At 52.5% G+C, this 17,704-nt stretch overlaps 1 protein-coding gene across 1 annotated transcript in view; it reads left to right on the top strand.

The window, feature by feature from the left end:
- Positions 1 to 306: 306 nt before the first annotated feature.
- FAM47E (family with sequence similarity 47 member E) overlaps positions 307 to 17,704 on the top strand; it is a 30,067-nt gene continuing 12,669 nt past the window's right edge. Inside the window, exons 1-6 of the mRNA XM_051819672.3 lie at positions 307 to 357; positions 596 to 600; positions 1,176 to 1,364; positions 4,108 to 4,393; positions 4,929 to 5,068; positions 14,767 to 14,914. Coding sequence (XP_051675632.3) covers positions 307 to 357; positions 596 to 600; positions 1,176 to 1,364; positions 4,108 to 4,393; positions 4,929 to 5,068; positions 14,767 to 14,914 — 819 coding nt within the window. The remainder of the gene's footprint in view (positions 358 to 595; positions 601 to 1,175; positions 1,365 to 4,107; positions 4,394 to 4,928; positions 5,069 to 14,766; positions 14,915 to 17,704) is intronic.

Raw genomic sequence — 17,704 nt, 5'->3', positions numbered from 1 at the left:
GTGGCTGCTAAGGCCAGAACTGCGCCGACCTGAAGCCAGGAGCCAGGTGCTTCCTCCTGACTTCCCATGCGGGTGCAGGGCCCAAGCACTTGGGCCATCCTCCACTGCTTTCCTGGGCCACAGCAGAGAGCTGGACTGGAAGAGGAGCAACCGGGACTAGAACCCGGTGTGCGGGCGCCGCAGGCGGAGGATTAGCCAAGTGAGCCGCGGTGCCAGCATGTTTCATTCTGCACTACATCTTCAGGGCCCTGCACGGTGCACACCATCAATATTTGCTGAATGAGGACCAGCAAGTACCAGGGCAAGATGGGCGTGACCCTCACCATCTGTTTCATGGAGGAATCCCACCACCTCAGAGTAATAAAAGCTTAAATCTGCAATCACACTGACACCAATATGATAAAAGTAACTACATAATTGGGCTACTTACAGTGATTCCCCATGCAACTTTCCTCATTAACTGACAAATACCACTTCCTCATTTCGCAGCAGTTCTTGAGGGCTTCTTAATTGGCTGTGCTTGTGTTGAGTAGATCCTGATCTCCTGGAATCCTCCCAATAACCCTATAGGCAGCTATTATTTCCTCATTCTCAGGCGAGGTAATTAATGGAAGTTATAAACAGTTCGTGTCACGTGCCCAGAGGTGCGTGAACTAAGTGACAGAGCCAAGATCCATCTCAGGTGCACGGAGAGGCGGCTGAATACACGCAGGAAGGGGAGATTCTGGGACCGTTCTGGCCAGGGCTCCTTTGATCCAATCCACATACTCAATAAATCCCCAGAGGTGAAGCTAACTGATGCCCAGCGAGTTTGAAGACGACTCCAGAGAAAGGGCTAGACAAATCACCCCACCGCAACAGGCAAAATTTAATTATCGCAAGAGTCAGGAGAATGGGTTTCTGCTATTTCCTCTGGGAGCAACACTTAGATTTAGCTCGAGAGGATTTAGCCAGAGCAGAATATATCCTCCTACAGTCCCCTACTTCCGCGTGCACCTGTCCGCCCGGGGCCAAGTTCCTGCTGGAGCGTGTGAGCTGGAAGGGGCTGGAAATGGGCCGGCGACCATACAGCGCGCAGTCCTCGAGTTACGGAGCCGCTGCCAGAAAACAGCCCTTTCTTTGCTTCGGCGACACTGACGCGGGGCAAGCGAAGCCTGAGCCTTCGCCCTTCCCAGGCGGGCCCACGCCCCCTGGCGTGCGGGAGGCCGGCCGCACCGGGGCGAAGGCGCGGCGGATCCGTCTCCCAGCGACGGGAGCGGGAGGCCGAGAACACACACGCCCCGGGCCCGGCAGTCGAGCCGAGCCGGGCGGCAGACGGCCTCGCTGGCGTCCGTGCTGCCCGCCGGCATGAGCCGCTGGCCGGGGTGAGCCCGCGCGGGGGCGCCCGGGACCGGCGCTTTGCGGGGGCTGGAAGCGGGGTGGGGGCTGGGGGGAAATGGCCCGGGACGGCCGCGGGGAGCCGGGCCGGAGGGCCTGTGTCACCTGCACCTGCGTCGTTGTGATGTGAAACCGCCGGCGCTCGGCGCCCCTCGCGGCAAAGGACGCTTCCGTCCCTCGCCTCACAGCCCTCGGGGGTGCAGCTATGAAGGCGCCGTGTCCAGAGGGGACACTGACGGCCACGCAGGCCGCTCGGGTGGGTGGGTGCCTGCTCGGCCTGGGAGCCGAGTCCCCCGCCAGGTGCCCTGGCCACCTGGGTCCCTGTGTGGGCTGTGGGACCCCCGGGGCAGGGCGGCGGGTGCCGACGGCCGCCGCTCTCCTGAGATAAGGCAGCCGGGGGCACCGAGTGGCTGCTCCGGGGCGCGCTTCCGTCCCCACGGGGTCGGTGAGAGGCATGCCTTTTATAGGACCCTGGTGAGCACGCAGGGGATAGCGCAGGCACACCTGTCCCGGGCAGGGAGTGGGCGCTGCAGACGTGTCAGCAGTGCACACTCTTCCCGAACCTTCTTACCCTCACGTGAAAACCTTGTTTGGCAATGATTGTAGTCGCGGGAGAAGTTGTAAAATTACCACACAGGTCCCAGATGGGCTTCCCGCAGCTGCCTGGGGTTGTACCCTGTTACATCACCAGGGCTCCTTACTTAGGGAGCTTGCGAAGTCCCTTGAACGCAGACCTTACTTGGATTTCGTTAGTTCTTGCGTGTGTGTGTGTGTGTGTGTGTATTTTGGATGTCGAGATGTGTATACATCAAGATACAAAACTGTTCCGTCACCACGAACGAACCACTCCTGTTCCTACTCCCCAACCCTCGGCTACAACACATCTGTTCCCGTTTCTACCGTTCTCGGGAGGATGCTAATTAGAATGGTTCAATACATAACATCCTGAGACGGGCTGTTTTTCACTCAGTGTAAAGTAGGTGAGCTCCATCCAAGCTGCGGGGTCTCAGCGGTCTGTTTCGTTTGTTTCCATTACTGAGTGGTGGTGGGGGCCTGGGTGGCCCGCGGAACAGGCTGGAGTGGTTCAGGGGCTTCTGCCTGCTACACATATAAAGCTGCTGTGACCCTTGGTGGCCAGGTCTTTGTCAGATGTGAGTTTTCTTTAGGATACATGTCCGGCAGTACTCTCTTGCGTGGTTAAAGAAGGAAGTATCTGTGAAAACAGTGAACATTCAGAAAAGTGTATCAGTTGTATTTTGTGGGTCAAGCAAGGTTTTTCATGGGCGTGGTGACGTGTGAGAGGTAAGCAGAGTCGCTGAGCGGGGATGTGGAGCAGAGGACAGCTCTCCCCTTCCGCTGGCTGCCTCCCTTACCCCCTGGAACACGGCTTCAAGGTGAGGAGGGGGACCAGATGTCCTCTGGGTGTCGTCCAGGGTTGCTGCTAGTTCTGACGTCCCATGAGGCTTGCACTCGCTTCTTTTTATTATTATTATTATTATTATTTTTTGACAGGCAGAGTGGACAGTGAGAGAGGGAGACAGAGAGAAAGGTCTTCCTTTGCCGTTGGTTCACCCTCCAATGGCCGCCGAGGCCAGCGCGCTGCGGCCGGCGCACCACGCTGATCCGATGGCAGGAGCCAGGAGCCAGGTGCTTTTCCTGGTCTCCCATGGGGTGCAGGGCCCAAGCACCTGGGCCATCCTCCACTGCATTCCCTGGCCACAGCAGAGAGCTGGCCTGGAAGAGGGGCAACCGGGACAGAATCCGGCGCCCCGACCGGGACTAGAACCCGTTGTGCCGGCGCCACAAGGTGGAGGATTAGCCTAGTGAGCCGTGGCGCCGGCCCTGCACTCGCTTCTGTCACATGTTCCCCTTCGTGAGTTGTTTTGACTGCACTTAAACAAAACTGCGGGCGCTAAGATTTAATTTTCTCAAGTGCTTGATGTTTGAGTTGCAAATGTGCAGAAAAGCGATTTGGGGAAGATATCCAATTATCTGGGCAGTTACTTGCTCATAGGTCGTGCTGAGTGGGTCATCTGTTTCCAGATTAGGTTTCAACACCTTTCTGCCAGTTAGCTGTTTAGCAGTGAGAACAATTTTTAGTTAATGCTTTTACGTCCTTTCATGGAGATTTTCGTAATTTAGCTGTGTTAAGCCCTAAAGACACACACATACAGGTACACACGGCAAGCAAGACGTTTTTGGGACCCACTAGAGATCAGGCTGGAGTCTCTTCAAAATGGTTTTGCTTCTGGGTGCAACAAGGATTAAATTTGGTGCAAAGGAAGAAGAGGTTCAGGGAAAGAGACCAACACTCGAATTATCTGAGTCAGGCAGGCACAGTGATGGCTTCCATTTTCATGAGGATGCATGGGTAAGGCCTTAAAACAGTGCTTGGCAAACAAGAGAGAGAGAGTCTCCTTGAAGTAAATTAGGAATGCATGCACACAAAATGACAACCCAGAAGTGTCTGGGCTGGATGCAAACAAAGGCTACATTTCCAATCCATCACCATGACTTTGCCTGTGTAAGGGAGGGAAATGAGAGCAGCCTGTGGGCATAATATACAAGAAAGACAACAGCCGTGGGGCCTGGCCCAATGGGATGCTGTGGTGTGAACTGGGAGTGAGGAGGACTCAGTTCTCCCCCTGCCAGTCCCCCTGACAGCCCTACAGGGATGGGGCCCCGCCAGGCCTGCGGTGTGCATGACCCGGCACCTTGTCTTCCTTCCAGGTGCTCAGCAAAGCCCAGGGCCCAGCGGGGGCCCCCAGACTCCCTGAACAGCCGGAGCTGGGTCTTTGTAAGAAGCGGGTTGGATGACGTGGGACAAGGCTGCCCACAGGCCGGAGGTCGGCTCGCCCGCGGCCCCTCGGGGAGCTGTCTGCCCCGGATTCATCGCACGGTTCCCAGGCCAGTCCGACCAGAGAGACAGCCTGGGCTGCCCAGGGTGGTGGAAGCCCGCCGGGCCCCACACCCGTTGGCTCTCTACGCGAATCTCGGAGGCGCCATGCCTGCAGAGGTGATCTGTCCCAGGGCTTGTGGGCATGCCTCCCCTGAGACCCCAAAAAATCATTCTCTCTGGCTGCCTAGGAGAGAGCAAGGAGGGCAGAGCGGGGCTCCCCGGGGCGAGGGCCTCACGGGGGCTCAGAGCAGCCTTCCTCTGTCTGCCCCAAGAGACTGGCACCCCTGTGTTTCCTCCAGTGGCGTGGTCTGGCCCACACCCCGCACTTGAGACTCCAGTCACCCCCTCTCCCACTTTGCTCCAGCCACTGTGACCTTCTGCTCTTCCGAGGGCCTGACAAGCCTGTCTAATCCGGGTCTCTGTTCTTGTGCCTGAGCACCTGCACCCGCATGCCTGGGCTCCCTCCGCTTCTTCCCGGAGCTCTGTGCTCAGCCGTCTCCTTCCCTGTCACTTGTTACGCTCTGGTTTCTCAGAACTCCACCCCCTCCACACCGCCACCCCACTGGGTGCCAGACGTCCAACACACAGACCCTTGGGGGCACAAGCCACATCCAAACCATAGCACCCTCGGAGAGTGGCTTGCTGTCTGTAGCTCCTATTAAAGGTGCTGCACGTGCTGGATCCGGACCGGAAGCTGGAAGACACATGGGCTTATTGTGAGGACCCTGGCAAGAGGGCGGAGGAACCCAGGAAGCTTTTCACAAAACATTCCACCGGAGTCCCGCCAGGGCGGTGAGTATCCTTCTCTTACCCCCTCACGCGGGCTGAAACACTCCAGCCTCACGTTCTGGAAGTTTCCCGGGTTTAGAATCATTCTAAAGAGTCAAACATGACTAAGTTCCCGAGGAGGAGTGGGCGGAGTCCTGGGTTGGGCGCTGACCTCTGAACTGGATGTGATGCATGTAGCAGTGGTGCACATGCAGGTGCCATGGGACTCTTTGACAAGGTGAGATTTGCCAAGACCTGGCCTACAGTGGCTCTTTGAATTACCTATTGCGGAAGCTTTTTGATTCAAAGTGGTTGAGACTACTGCTTGGTTGGATTTTTTAAAAAAAAGGAAAGGAAAACTGGAAGGTTAATACAGGGGCCTGGGGGATTCTGACAGGTGACACTGACTAGTGGAAACCTTGGGCTTTATCCTGAAGCCTCACTGTATATTCACTTGCTAGTCTCTGAATGCAAAGCCTTTTTGTGAGAATGAGTCCACTGCTTGAAGTTCCCAGTCCTCTGGCCTAAATCGCAGCACTGATCGCGCTTCCCAAAGCACTGAGCTGAATGGAACATCTGTCTTTCAGTCACACTCTAGTTCCCCCAACAGACATCATACCTAAGTATCTCACGTTGGTGCAATGACAAGTACACCTGACTAGCTTTGAGGTGCACATTCGACTCTGAAAATCCAGTGACCTCCCTGGGGGTGCTGAAGAGTAGAATACACTAGACAGCAACCCATCCATCCACGGCACCCAGGGTGCAAGCAGGAGTGTGCCCTGTGATTGGGTGCTTGGCAGGGGCTGTGGAGAGCTTTGCTGGTCACATGGGTTACCTACAAGGAGGTGGGTTAGGGGAGACTCCACTGTATTAAATCCTGTGTTCGGCTGGCGCCGCGGCTCACTAGGCTAATCCTCCGCCTAGCGGCGCCGGCACACCGGGTTCTAGTCCCGGTCGGGGCGCCGGATTCTGTCCCGGTTGCCCCTCTTCCAGGCCAGCTCTCTGCTGTGGCCAGGGAGTGCAGCGGAGGATGGCCCAGGTGCTTGGGCCCTGCACCCCATGGGAGACCAGGAAAAGCACCTGGCTCCTGGATCCTGCCATCGGATCAGCGCGGTGCGCCGGCCGCAGCGCGCCAGCCGCGGCGGCCATTGGAGGGTGAACCAACGGCAAAAGGAAGACCTTTCTCTCTGTCTCTCTCTCTCACTGTCCACTCTGCCTGTCAAAAAAAAAAATTAAAAAAAAAAAAATCCTGTGTTCACTGGGGTGAGACACAAGCAGTCTCTCATTGTGATGCCTCCAGCCCTTTAGTCTACTCCCTGGGAAGTGTGGGCACAGTAACTGGGCACACTCACGTCGCTTCTGGCCTTCTTCCCCTGGAGAGCAAGCAAGAAGGCCCAATGGGAAGCCTACATTCTCCTTGCTCCTCCATGCTAGGGAGGGCATCTACCCTGGCCCTGGGCTTTGCCACTTGGGTTATTTATTAAGTTGCTCAGACCCTGGGTGTTTTGAGGCTGGCACTGTGGCGTAGTGGGTAAAGCCGCCGCCTGTGATGCTGGCATTATATATGGGCACTGGTTTGAGTCCTGACTGCTCCACCTCCAATCCAGCTCACGGCTCATATGCCTGGGAAGGCAGTGGAAGATGGCCCAAGTCCTTGGGCCCCTCCACCCACGTGGGAGACCCAGATGGAGTTCCCTGCTCTTGACTTAAGCCTGGCCTAGCCCTGGCTGTTGTGGGCATTTGGGCAATGAACCAGGACATGAAAGATGTGTCTCTGTCTCTTTTGAATAAACAAATACATATATTTTTTTAAAAGGGGGAGAAGGTAAAAATACAGATGGAATTCACAATATTAGTATGTTAATAAATTATCACTTCACCAGATAAGGGTGTGTTTTTGCAGTGGTGAGTTTTTCTGCCAGCACACGTGGGAGCACATTCATGGCTTCTGTGACATTCTAACACAGACTTGGTGGCGGAAAACACCAGAAATCTATGCTCCCCAAATTTTAGAGGCCAAGAGTGTGTGACCAGTGTCCCTGTGCTGGGACCACAGTGGGCAGGGCCTTGCTCTCTCCACGGGCCATGGCAGGAGCTATTCCTGGCTGTTTCCAGCCGCTGGGAGCTCCGGACATCACTGACGGGTGGCCACCTAACCCGGTCTTGCAGGCCAGAGTCCACACGCCTCTGCTTTGCCTTCTTTCTGTGAGCCAATCTTCCTCTTCCTCTCTTCTAAGGACACGTGTGATGGCTTTCAAGGCCCACCCAGACAATCCAGGGTGCCCCCCGAATCTGAGTTCCGTGACTTTGTCACATCTGCAGAGACTCTGGTCTCGGGCACTGGCACCTGACCTGCTCGGGGCCGTTGTCCGAGGACCACAGCACGAGGTAGCGTCTCCTGCCTTGGAAACAGCGCCCTTTGCCTAGACAGCCTCTGCTTCCTTGGAGGAGGCGCCCACACTCACTGCCGCCTCCTGTCGTCTCTGCAACTCCCAGCAGTGGGCTTTCCTCTCCTGCATTGCACTGAACCTGTCCTGGGCCCAGGTTGCCTCCGCCCTCTGTGTTCTGGGACCACCACCCTTGATGTGTCAGTAGCAAGCGGCACAACTGATGGTGTCCTCTTTCTTGTAACATTTTCTCCTTTTGTCTTCTAGAACATTCTTCCTTCTTGGTTCTCCTCATGGCCCTCGCTTAGTCCCCTCTGACTGGTCCCTCTTCACTTTCCTTTACCCGTGAAGTGCTTTGGTCTCTGGCAGCTTCTTTTCCGTATGTGTGCTCACAGCCGAGTGACCTCATCCAGTCCACTTGTAGGTGGGCAGCCCAGTTTTGCCCTTGGCTGTGTAATTGGCATCTCAGGCTAGGCAAGTCTGAAACTGAACTCTTGATTTCTCTCCCAAGCCTCTTCCTTCTTCTGGCTTTCCTGGCTCAGTAAATAACAACCCCATTCTTCCAGTTGCTTCTAGAGCAAGTTACGCTCTGTCCACAAATTGTAATGAGTTTACTTTTGAAACACATCCAGAATCTTACCTTCTCCACCACTGTCAGCTATTCCAAGATACAATTATCTCTTTCCTGGGTTATTGCAATAGCTGCCTAACTGGTCTCACGGCCTCCAGCTGTGATGCCCCACCCCCTACCTCCACATCCATTTGTCACATAGGAGATAAAATTACCTGTCCTTCCTTCTTTTTCCCCTCCCTCCCTCCCTCCCTCCCTCCCTTCCTTCCTTCCTCCCATTATTGAGAGAGAGAGAGAGAGAGCTCCCATCTACTGGTTGTCCCCAAATGTCCATGGCAGCCAGGGCTGGGCCAGGCTGAAGCCAGGAGCCAGGAGCTCCATTCAGGTCTCCTGTGTGGGTGGCAGAGACTCGGGCATTTGGGCCATCATCTGCTTCCTCCCAGGCGCATTAGCAGGAATGCTGGATTGGAAATGCAGAGTACCCAGGACTCAAACCAGGCACCCTGACATGGGACATGGGTGTCCCAAGTGGCAGCTTAACCTGCCTGTCTGAAGAACTTCATGGGTAAAGGAAGGTAAAGAGAGACCAGTGAAAGAAGACTAAGGAGAGCTTCACGAAGCAAGAGAAAACAAAGAATGTTCTAGAAGCCAAAATGACCCTCTACAAAGCTTAAGTCAGAATCAGCCCCACGCCAGAAATTCTCTGATTGCTTCCTTCCTTAGAGGAAGTTCCAAAGTCCCTATGACTGCCTGTGAGGTCTCCTACGCTCAGGTCCCTGTTACCACTCTTGCCTCATCCTCTTTCACTTAGTCACTCTGCAGACACTGGCCTCTGAGCTGTTCCCTGAGCATGCTCAGCACGCTCCAATTTCAGGGCCTCTGCACATGCTGTTCTGTTCCACCTGATAGCTGCATGGTGTCGTATATGGCTTGGTTCCCTGCTTCTTGCATCTCTCTCAAATACCACTGTAGTATAGAGACCTTCTTCTATATAAATAAAATGGCCCCTTCCACCACTCTTCATCTTTCCTGTCCTGTTTTTTTTTTAATGTCATTTATAATCAATCACGTGCCCTATGTTTATTTAACTCTTTTTTTTTTTTTTTTAAAGATTTATTTGTTTATTTGAGAGGTTGTTACAGACAGAGGGAGGGAGACAGGCAGAAATCTTCCCTTTGCTGGTTCACTCCCCAAGTGGCCACAATGGCTGGAGCTGGGCTGATCTGCAACCAGGAGCCTGGGGCTTCCTCTGGGTCTCCCATGTGGGTGCAGGGGCCCAAGCACTTGGCCGTCTTCTGCTGCTTTTCCAGGCACCTTGGCAGGGAGCCGAATTGGAAGTGGAGCAGCTGGGACTCCAATGAGATGCCAGCACTGCAGGCAGTGGTTTAACCCATTGCACCACAGTGCTGGCCTCTGTTTACCTCTTCTGTATCTGTTTCTCCTATTCACTTGCTGTGAGGACAGAGAGTTAGTTTTATTTACAGCTGAATCCTAATGCCTGATGCCTGGCACATTATTGGTACTTAACACATATTTGTCAAGTGAATTGGTGGATAAATTATACATGGGTACTATGCATGAAAGGTAAGTTCAGGGAGCAGCAGCTGGTGGGAATGCTCCCCTGGGGAAGGGGATGTTGAGATGTGAAGGAGGTGAGGAAATGTTGAAAACTTTGAGTCAGGTGGAACAGTGTGTGCAAGGGCCCTGTGGCCAGGAGTAGCCTGAAGAATTCATGAAACAGAAAGAAGGCCACTATGGCTGGAACTCAGAGTGAGGGAGGGTTGTAGTCTCAGGAGAACCCATACAGGCAGGCAAGGACCAGGCCAGGAAGAGCCTTGGAGGCTGTGTTAACATTCAAGTGTTTATTGCAGGAGTAGCAGCATGAAGCTCCTGAATACAAAAACACATACAGGAATGCCCATGGCAGCATTATCCCTAAGGGACAAAACAGTGGCAGTGACTCAGATAACCATCAGCAACTGATACTCCTACAACACAAGGAGTCTTGAAAGCACGGGACTGAGTCAAAGACCAGGCACAAAAGCCACATGCTGCGTGGTTCCGTTCAGAGGAAGTGTCCAGGCTAAGCCCACCCACAGTGACAGGAAGTAAATTTGTAGTTGTCAGGGGAGGGCAAAGTGGAAATGGAGAATGACTGCTGATACTTCTGCGGGTTTCTTTTTTTTGGAGAGGGGGAGGGCAAGAAGGTAATGAAAATGTTTCAGAATTAGAGAGTGATCATTGTTGCACAACTTTGTGAATGTATAAGCTGACTCATACACTTCTGGACTAGTAGTTGTTTTGGTATTTTTTAAAGATTTTTTAAAAATTCATTTGAAAGGCAGAGTTACAGAGAGAGGAGGCAAGACAAACACCCCCCCCCCACACACACACACAGATCTTCCATCCACTGGTTCAGTCCCCAAATGGCAGTAATGGCCAGGGCTGAGCTGATCTGATCCAAAGCCAGGAGCCTGGAGTTTCTTCTGGGTCTCCCACATGGGTGCAGGGGCCCAAGCACTTGGACCATCTTCTGCTGCTTTCCCAGGCACATTAGCAAGGAGATGGATTGGAAGTGGAGCAGCCAGTTCTCAAACCTATGTCCACATGGGATGCTGGTGATGCAGGCAGAGACTTATCCTGTTACACCATAATGCTGGCTCCTGAAATACTAAATTTTATGACTGTAGTAGTACACGATCTATATCTTAATTTAACTACTGTTTCAGATTGCCGCATCCTATAGCACAGTTCTGGTTTGAGTCCTAGCTACTCTGTTTCCAGTTCGGTTTCCTGGTAATACGCATCCTGGAAGATAGCATATCATGGCCCAAACACTTGGTCCCTGCCACCTACATGGGAGACCTGGATGAGTTCCAGGTACGGGGCTATGGCCAGACCCAGCCCTGGGTATTGTGGGCATTTGGGGAGTGAACCAGGAGATGGAAGATCTTTCTCTGCTGGTCTGTCTGTCTCTGCATTTCAAATAAAATTTACAAAAATTTTTAAAATGTTTTTTAGTGGAGGCCAGTGCTGTGGTACAGTGGATTAAGCCACCATCTGCAGTGCTGGCTTCCCATATGGGTGGTGGTTTCAGTCCCAGTTGCTTTACTTCCAATCCAGCTCTCTGCTGTGGCCTGGGAAAGCAGCAGAAAATGGCCTAAGTGGTTGGGCCCCTGCACCCACGTGGGAGACTGGGAAGAAGCTCCTGGCTCCTGGCTTTGGCCCGGCCCAGCCCTACTATTGTGGCCTGTTGGGAGCAACCCGGACTGGACTGAGTTACTGGAATTAAGACTTATTCTATGCATCTGCTCTCCCACAATATGGCGCTGGGAGAGGAGGCAACAGCTTCTACCCAGCTGCCTCTCACCAACTTGACAAGCTGCAGGACCTGCTCCTGATTGGAGGAGAGCAGCGTACTCGGCGTGTGGGCAGCCGAGTTAGGATTGGCGGAGGAGGACTATAAAGGAGAAGAGAGACGGCATGCACCAGGAACATCTATCTGAAGGAACACCTGAGCAGCCCCCGAGAGAGCCGGCCGGCGGTGTGCCGCTGCCCCGAGGAAGTGGGGAAAGTGGCTAGGGGGAACTGCCCTTCCACAGAGGTGGAAGGGTTGGTAGCCAACCCGGGAAGAACCAGCAGCAAACCCGGGGAGGGCCGAGCAGACGAAAGAACAGCGCAGGGTCCTGTGTCGTTCCTCCATGAAGAGGGGGAGCGACATAATGGTGCTGTGACTCGGATAGGAAACCTAGGAGGGAAGAAGCAGGAAAATACCGGAGAGAGAGACTAGCGAAGAGCCTAGGGAAAAGCCTGACAGAAAAGGTGCCGGAAGAAGCTATCGAAAGCCTAGGCATAGACTCGGATATGGACTGTGGGAAAGAAGTTAGGATTTAAAGTGAAAGCAAGAAGAAACAGACTCAGATATGGACTGCAGGTTGAAAGTGAAAGTGAAACCTATAAGAAACTTAGACTTGGATACAGACTGTGGGGAGAGGCCAGGAGAAATGAGGGAGGAATATTGTTGGAAGAAAACTTAGGGAAACATATCGGGTAGAGAATAATGTTAGGGAGGATGAAGCCGCGAGTGCAGGCCGAGGCAGAGACGTAAGCCACCTTGGAATTCTTCAAGTCACCCCGGGGAGCAAGAGGCGAAGATCTGGAACCAGACGCAGAGACGTGGGTCGCCAGGTTGGAATTCACCAGGTTAGTCCGGGGAACTTGGATTGAATGCTAGTGGCGGAGACGTAAGCTACGCTGTGTGACTCGCGGAGGCTGCCGCGCGCAGAGAGAGCGTGCGGGGCACAAGTAGATAGGGAACGCTGGGCTAGTGTGAGACCGCGGAGTGCGCGCGCGAAGCCAAGCCGCGCAAAGCCGGGAAGCCGCGCAGATCGGAGAAGCGCGGGCTGAAGCGGCTCAGAGCCGGGAAGCCGCTGAGAAGCAGCCTCGGGGCAGGCGCCGGGAAGCCGCAAGGATAAGAGAAACAGAAGTTTAGAAGTAAAATGAGAGAAATAGGAATGTTGGCAGACAGAAGTAAAATGGGAGAAATAGGAATGCCCGGAGATAGAGAAATAGAGAAATAGAAAGGCCTCCCCACAACATGGCAATGAGAAAGCTTGGATTCGGTCTGCCTGATTAGTGAGGCGATGAGCACCTGCGGGCGGCTAGCAGCTTATGCGCCACAGGTCACTGAAGATAGGCACGAATTAACATCGATAAGTCTCCCCACAATACGGCAATGAGAAGGCTTGGATTTGGTTTGCCTGATTGCTAGGTTTTGTAAGCGCCTGCAGGCAGTTCTAGCAGAACAGAGCATGCGCTGCAGGGCACCGAACACAGGCACGCATCAGCGCCTAAAAACCTCCTCACAACATGGCGAAGAGAGGACCCAGATTCGGTTTGCCTGATTGATAGGACTTGTAAGCACCTGTGGGCAACTCTAGCAAGTAGAGCAGAGTGTGTGCCGCGGGACACCGAAGACAGGCGCGTATCAACGCCAATAAAATAAAAAGAAAGGGGGATCTGTTGGGAGCAACCCGGACTGGACTGAGTTACTGGAATTAAGACTTATTCTATGCATCTGCTCTCCCACAATATGGCGCTGGGAGAGGAGGCAACAGCTTCTACCCAGCTGCCTCTCACCAACTTGACAAGCTGCAGGACCTGCTCCTGATTGGAGGAGAGCAGCGTACTCGGCGTGTGGGCAGCCGAGTTAGGATTGGCGGAGGAGGACTATAAAGGAGAAGAGAGACGGCATGCACCAGGAACATCTATCTGAAGGAACACCTGAGCAGCCCCCGAGAGAGCCGGCCGGCGGTGTGCCGCTGCCCCGAGGAAGTGGGGAAAGTGGCTAGGGGGAACCGCCCTTCCACAGAGGTGGAAGGGTTGGTAGCCAACCCGGGAAGAACCAGCAGCAAACCCGGGGAGGGCCGAGCAGACGAAAGAACAACGCAGGGTCCTGTGTCGTTCCTCCGCGAAGAGGGGGAGCGACAGTGGCCAACTGGGGAATTAATTAGCAGATGGAAGATCTCTCTCCTCTCTCTGTCTTTGCCTGTCTCACTATGACTCTGACTTTCAAATAAGTAAATATTTTTTTAAAAAGTATTTTAATTTTAAAAAATTGTGTGATGCTTTGGTAAACTTTACACTTGATCCTAGCCAAAAGGCTAAGAAGTGATGTTTTGGTAAACTTTAAACACAGTAATTTGGGTTTTTATCTGGTATAATTTTAATAAGTGATACTTGGAATTTTAAATAGCAACTTATAATGGTTAAATGCTATCTAAATTTGTTATAATTAATCATAATACATTATCTTGTGGTGTTGAGATTGATAATAGGAATGTGACCTTTGAAAAATCAAAATGCAATTCCTCTGAGCTTCCAAGAAACTATTAGAAATTCCTTCTTTTTTAAATAAGAATTTACTCATTTGAAAGGCAGCATTAGAGAGAGAGAGAGAGAGAGAGAGAGAGAGAGAGAGATCTTCCATCCACTGGTTCACTCCCCAGATGGTTACAATGGCCTGACAGTGGGGTCGATCTGAGCCAGGAGCCAGGAGCTTCTTCTGGATCTCCCACATGCATGCAGGGGCCCAAGGACTTTGGCCATTTCTTTCCCTTCCCTTCCCTTCCCTTCCCTTCCCTTCCCTTCCCTTCCCTTCCCTTCCCTTCCCTTCCCTTCCCTTCCCTTCCCTTCCCTTGTTTACTTGAGAGGTAGAGCTATAGACAGTGAGAGGGAGAGATGGAGAGAAAGGTCTTCCTTCTGTTGGTTCACTCCCCAAATGGCCACAACGGCTAGAGCTGTGCTGATCCAAAGCCAGGAACCTGGAGCTTCTTCCCAGTCTCCCACATGGGTGCAGGGGCCTAAGCACTTGGGCCATCGTCTACTCCTTTCCCAGGCCATTAGCAGAGAGCTGGATTGGAAGAGGAGCAGCTGGGACTAGAACTGGCACCCATAAGGGATGTCAGTGCCACAAGCAGGGGATTAACCTACTGTGCCATGGTGCTGGCCCCAACTTTGGGCATTTTCTACTGCCTCCCAGGTGCATTAGCAGGGAGCTGGATTGGAAGTGGAGCAGCTGGGACTTGAACTGCCCTCTTACAGGATGCTGGCACTGCAGGCAGTGGCTTAATCCTCTATGCCACAATGCCGGCCCAGAATCTTTTACTTGATGATCTCTTTTCCCCGACAATGCTGTTTGAAATCCCCTTGGATTCACTGTACCTCGTATGGTCATGCACGGATAATCTCGTTATCTCTAGTCCCAAGGAGACGCCTGTGTCACATTCAGGCCAGTGGCCCTGTGAAGAAAAAGCTAGTGAAATGGATTTGCTCCGCGACAATGGTCCTCTTCTTCAGGACAATGCCCGCAAAGGGGTCAGTGACTTCTGCAGCTGGCTTGCTGCTGTGGTAAGTTAGCTGCAATACCTGACCCTACATTTTTTTAAGACTCATTTATTTATTTGAATGGCAGAGTGACAGAGAGGAAGGGAGGGAGGGAGGGAGGGAGGGAGGGAGAGAGAGAGAGAGAGAGAGAGAGAGAGAGAGAAAGAGAAAGAAAGAGAAAGAAAGAGAAAGAGAGAAAGAGAATCTTCCATGCAGTGGTTGACTCCCCACATGATCCAATCCAATGGACCTGGGCCAGGCCAAAGCCAGGAGCCTGGGACACCATCTGGATCTCCCATGGGGTCTCAGAGGTCCAAGCACTCAGGCCATCTTCTGCTGCCTCCCAGGCACATTAGCAGGGAGCTGGATTGGAAGTGGAGCAGCCAGAACTGAAACCAACCCTCATATGGGATGCTGGCACTGCAGATGGCAGCCTAACCTCCTGAACCAAAATGCCAGCCCCTTGAACTACTTTTAAAAGTCACGCTCAGGGTTGCTTTTATTAAAAGTGGTGTTGGTCGGTGCCGCGGCTCACTAGGCTAATCCTCCACCTGCGGCGCTGGCACACCAGGTTCTAGTCCCAGTTGGGGCGCCGGATTCTGTCCCGGTTGCTCCTCTTCCAGTCCAGCTCTCTGCTGTGGCCTAGGAGTGCAGTGGAGGATGGCCCAAGTCCTTGGGCCCTGCACCCACGTGGGAGACCAGGAGAAGCACCTGGTTCCTGGCTTCGGATCAGCGCGGTGCGCCAACCAGAGCGGCCATTGAGGGGTGAACCAACAGAAAAAAGGAAGACCTTTCTCTCTGTCTCTCTCTCTCTCACTGTCCATTCTGCCTATCAAAAACAAACAAACAAAAAAACAAGAAAAGAGAAACAAAACAAATAAAACTGGTGTTGGGATGGACATTTGGCCAGGTGGTTAAGCCGCTACCTGGGACACCTGTGCCCTCTACTGAAATGCTGTCTTCAAGTCCCAGCTCCACTTCCACTTCCAGCTCCCTGCTAATAAGTACCCCGGGAGGCAGCAGGTGATGGCTCGTGTGCTTTGGGTTTCTGCCACCCATGTGGGAGACCCAGACTGAGTTCTGGGCTCCTGGCTTTGGCCTAGCCCAATCTTCACTATTGGGTCATCTGGGGAGTGAGCCATGCATGCAAATTCTCTGTCTGTGTCTCTTGTCTCTGCCTTTCAAATAAATAAAAACAGAAAAGGTTAAAAAGTTTAAAAAGTAGTATTTGAATGAAAGCCAAGTCAAATCATCTAAGACATACATCTAAGACATTTCTACAGAAATGTCTCTTGGTAGATGAAATTTTGGGACAGTCTTCAAGCTTGCAGTTAATTTGAATTTATGTCTCTTATCATTGCTGTTATTTCATATTTTTATTTTCCTTGTCAGTGTTTCTTGTCTCTCTGTCCTTTCCTCCTTCTTCAAATTGCTTTTTCTCAGTCATATTCTTCTAGAAGGACTCAGGGAGCTATCCCTGACCATAACCTTCACAAAGTTGTTCTGACTTGAAGGGACTTTTGACCCAACTGTCAAGGTTGCTCTCCTTCCGGAAGTCTGCTTTGTTACCTGTCCCTGTTCCAGAGGCTTTGTGGATGTCTAGATTCCTGATAGTCGCCCTGGATTTAAGACTCTCTCTCTAGGGTTTGCATTCCCGGAACCCCATTTTTTAATGTTTTAGTCAATATGTTATTTAGTACTGTTTAGTTTGCAAGAGACTGGAGTATAATCCAGACTGGTTTAAGAGGGAAGAGAGAGTCATCCAGAAATCCGAGGAGCTTCAGGCACAGCCGGATCCAGGTGCTAGAAGCTTTTTGGGTGTTGTCCCTGTCTTTTTGCCTACACTTTTCTCTCTTCATTTTTTGGCAATTCTGCTCCAAGAGATGCCAAAAATAAACACTAAATTTCCAATCTTGTATCCTTCCAGCATGAAACTTAGTGGGAAGAGTGCAACTCTTTTCCAAAGGGAAAAGTCCAGGGCTTACTCTCATTGAACTAATGTGGGTCCCATGTCTATGCCTGAATAACGACCTTGATTAAGGAGACGGAGTATGCTCACTGGCCAGGCCAGGTCACCTGTGGAACCTTACAGCCCAGAGGTGGGGGTGTGCAGGAACGGACTGATGGAGAGGGAGGAAGGAGGCGTCTGCTGGACTGGGCAGGCGGGGCCCACTATACCTGGTGTCCAAGCCACTGCTCATTTATCTTCTGGCGCATTGGTTGCTTCCTGATTCCCTTCCATTTCTCCCATGCCCATGTGGGAGCCTCCTCCTCCATCTAGGCAGGAACTGTAAGGAAGTGGGTCACTAACTTAGCTGCCCTGTAAGTGGCCTTATTTTCAGTCCCCCATGACCCAGGTCTCGTCTCCATCTCAATTCTACAGCCTAGGTCCCTATCACTCCACCCTGTGATATTTCTTCGCAGCACTAGCTTATACTTTTCCTCCTGTGCTATCGATTTGTTTCTTTACCTCATTCATTCTGCTGGCTCCGTTTCTGCTTCATTATGAGTTCAGCTTGGGTTTGCCTCTCCATGGCCCCTTATGCCTTGACTCTCCTTCATGACTCCTCTCTGTAAGTCTCACTCTGGCTTCAGCCCCAGCTGCAAATGCTCATTCTCTTTGTGTTTTCCAGTTTCTGTTTTCCAAACTAGGCATCTGTTGAGTCTAATTTATCTTTTGCTGTTAAGCTGGATCACAGGCCAACTGCCAGCCTACGGAGTGGCTGCTGTTGACGTGTCCATCTCTACTCCCACCCTCTGTGGCTGGGGGAGGAAGTGGAGTTGCCAAACACGGTCTCTGTCATGACCAGGGCA

This window comes from Oryctolagus cuniculus, chromosome 8 (assembly GCF_051225735.1).
Source record: "Oryctolagus cuniculus isolate XC-2025 breed Fujian yellow rabbit chromosome 8, ASM5122573v1, whole genome shotgun sequence".
NCBI classification, from domain to species: Eukaryota; Metazoa; Chordata; class Mammalia; order Lagomorpha; family Leporidae; genus Oryctolagus; species Oryctolagus cuniculus.
This window is presented reverse-complemented; position numbering and strand designations above follow the sequence as displayed.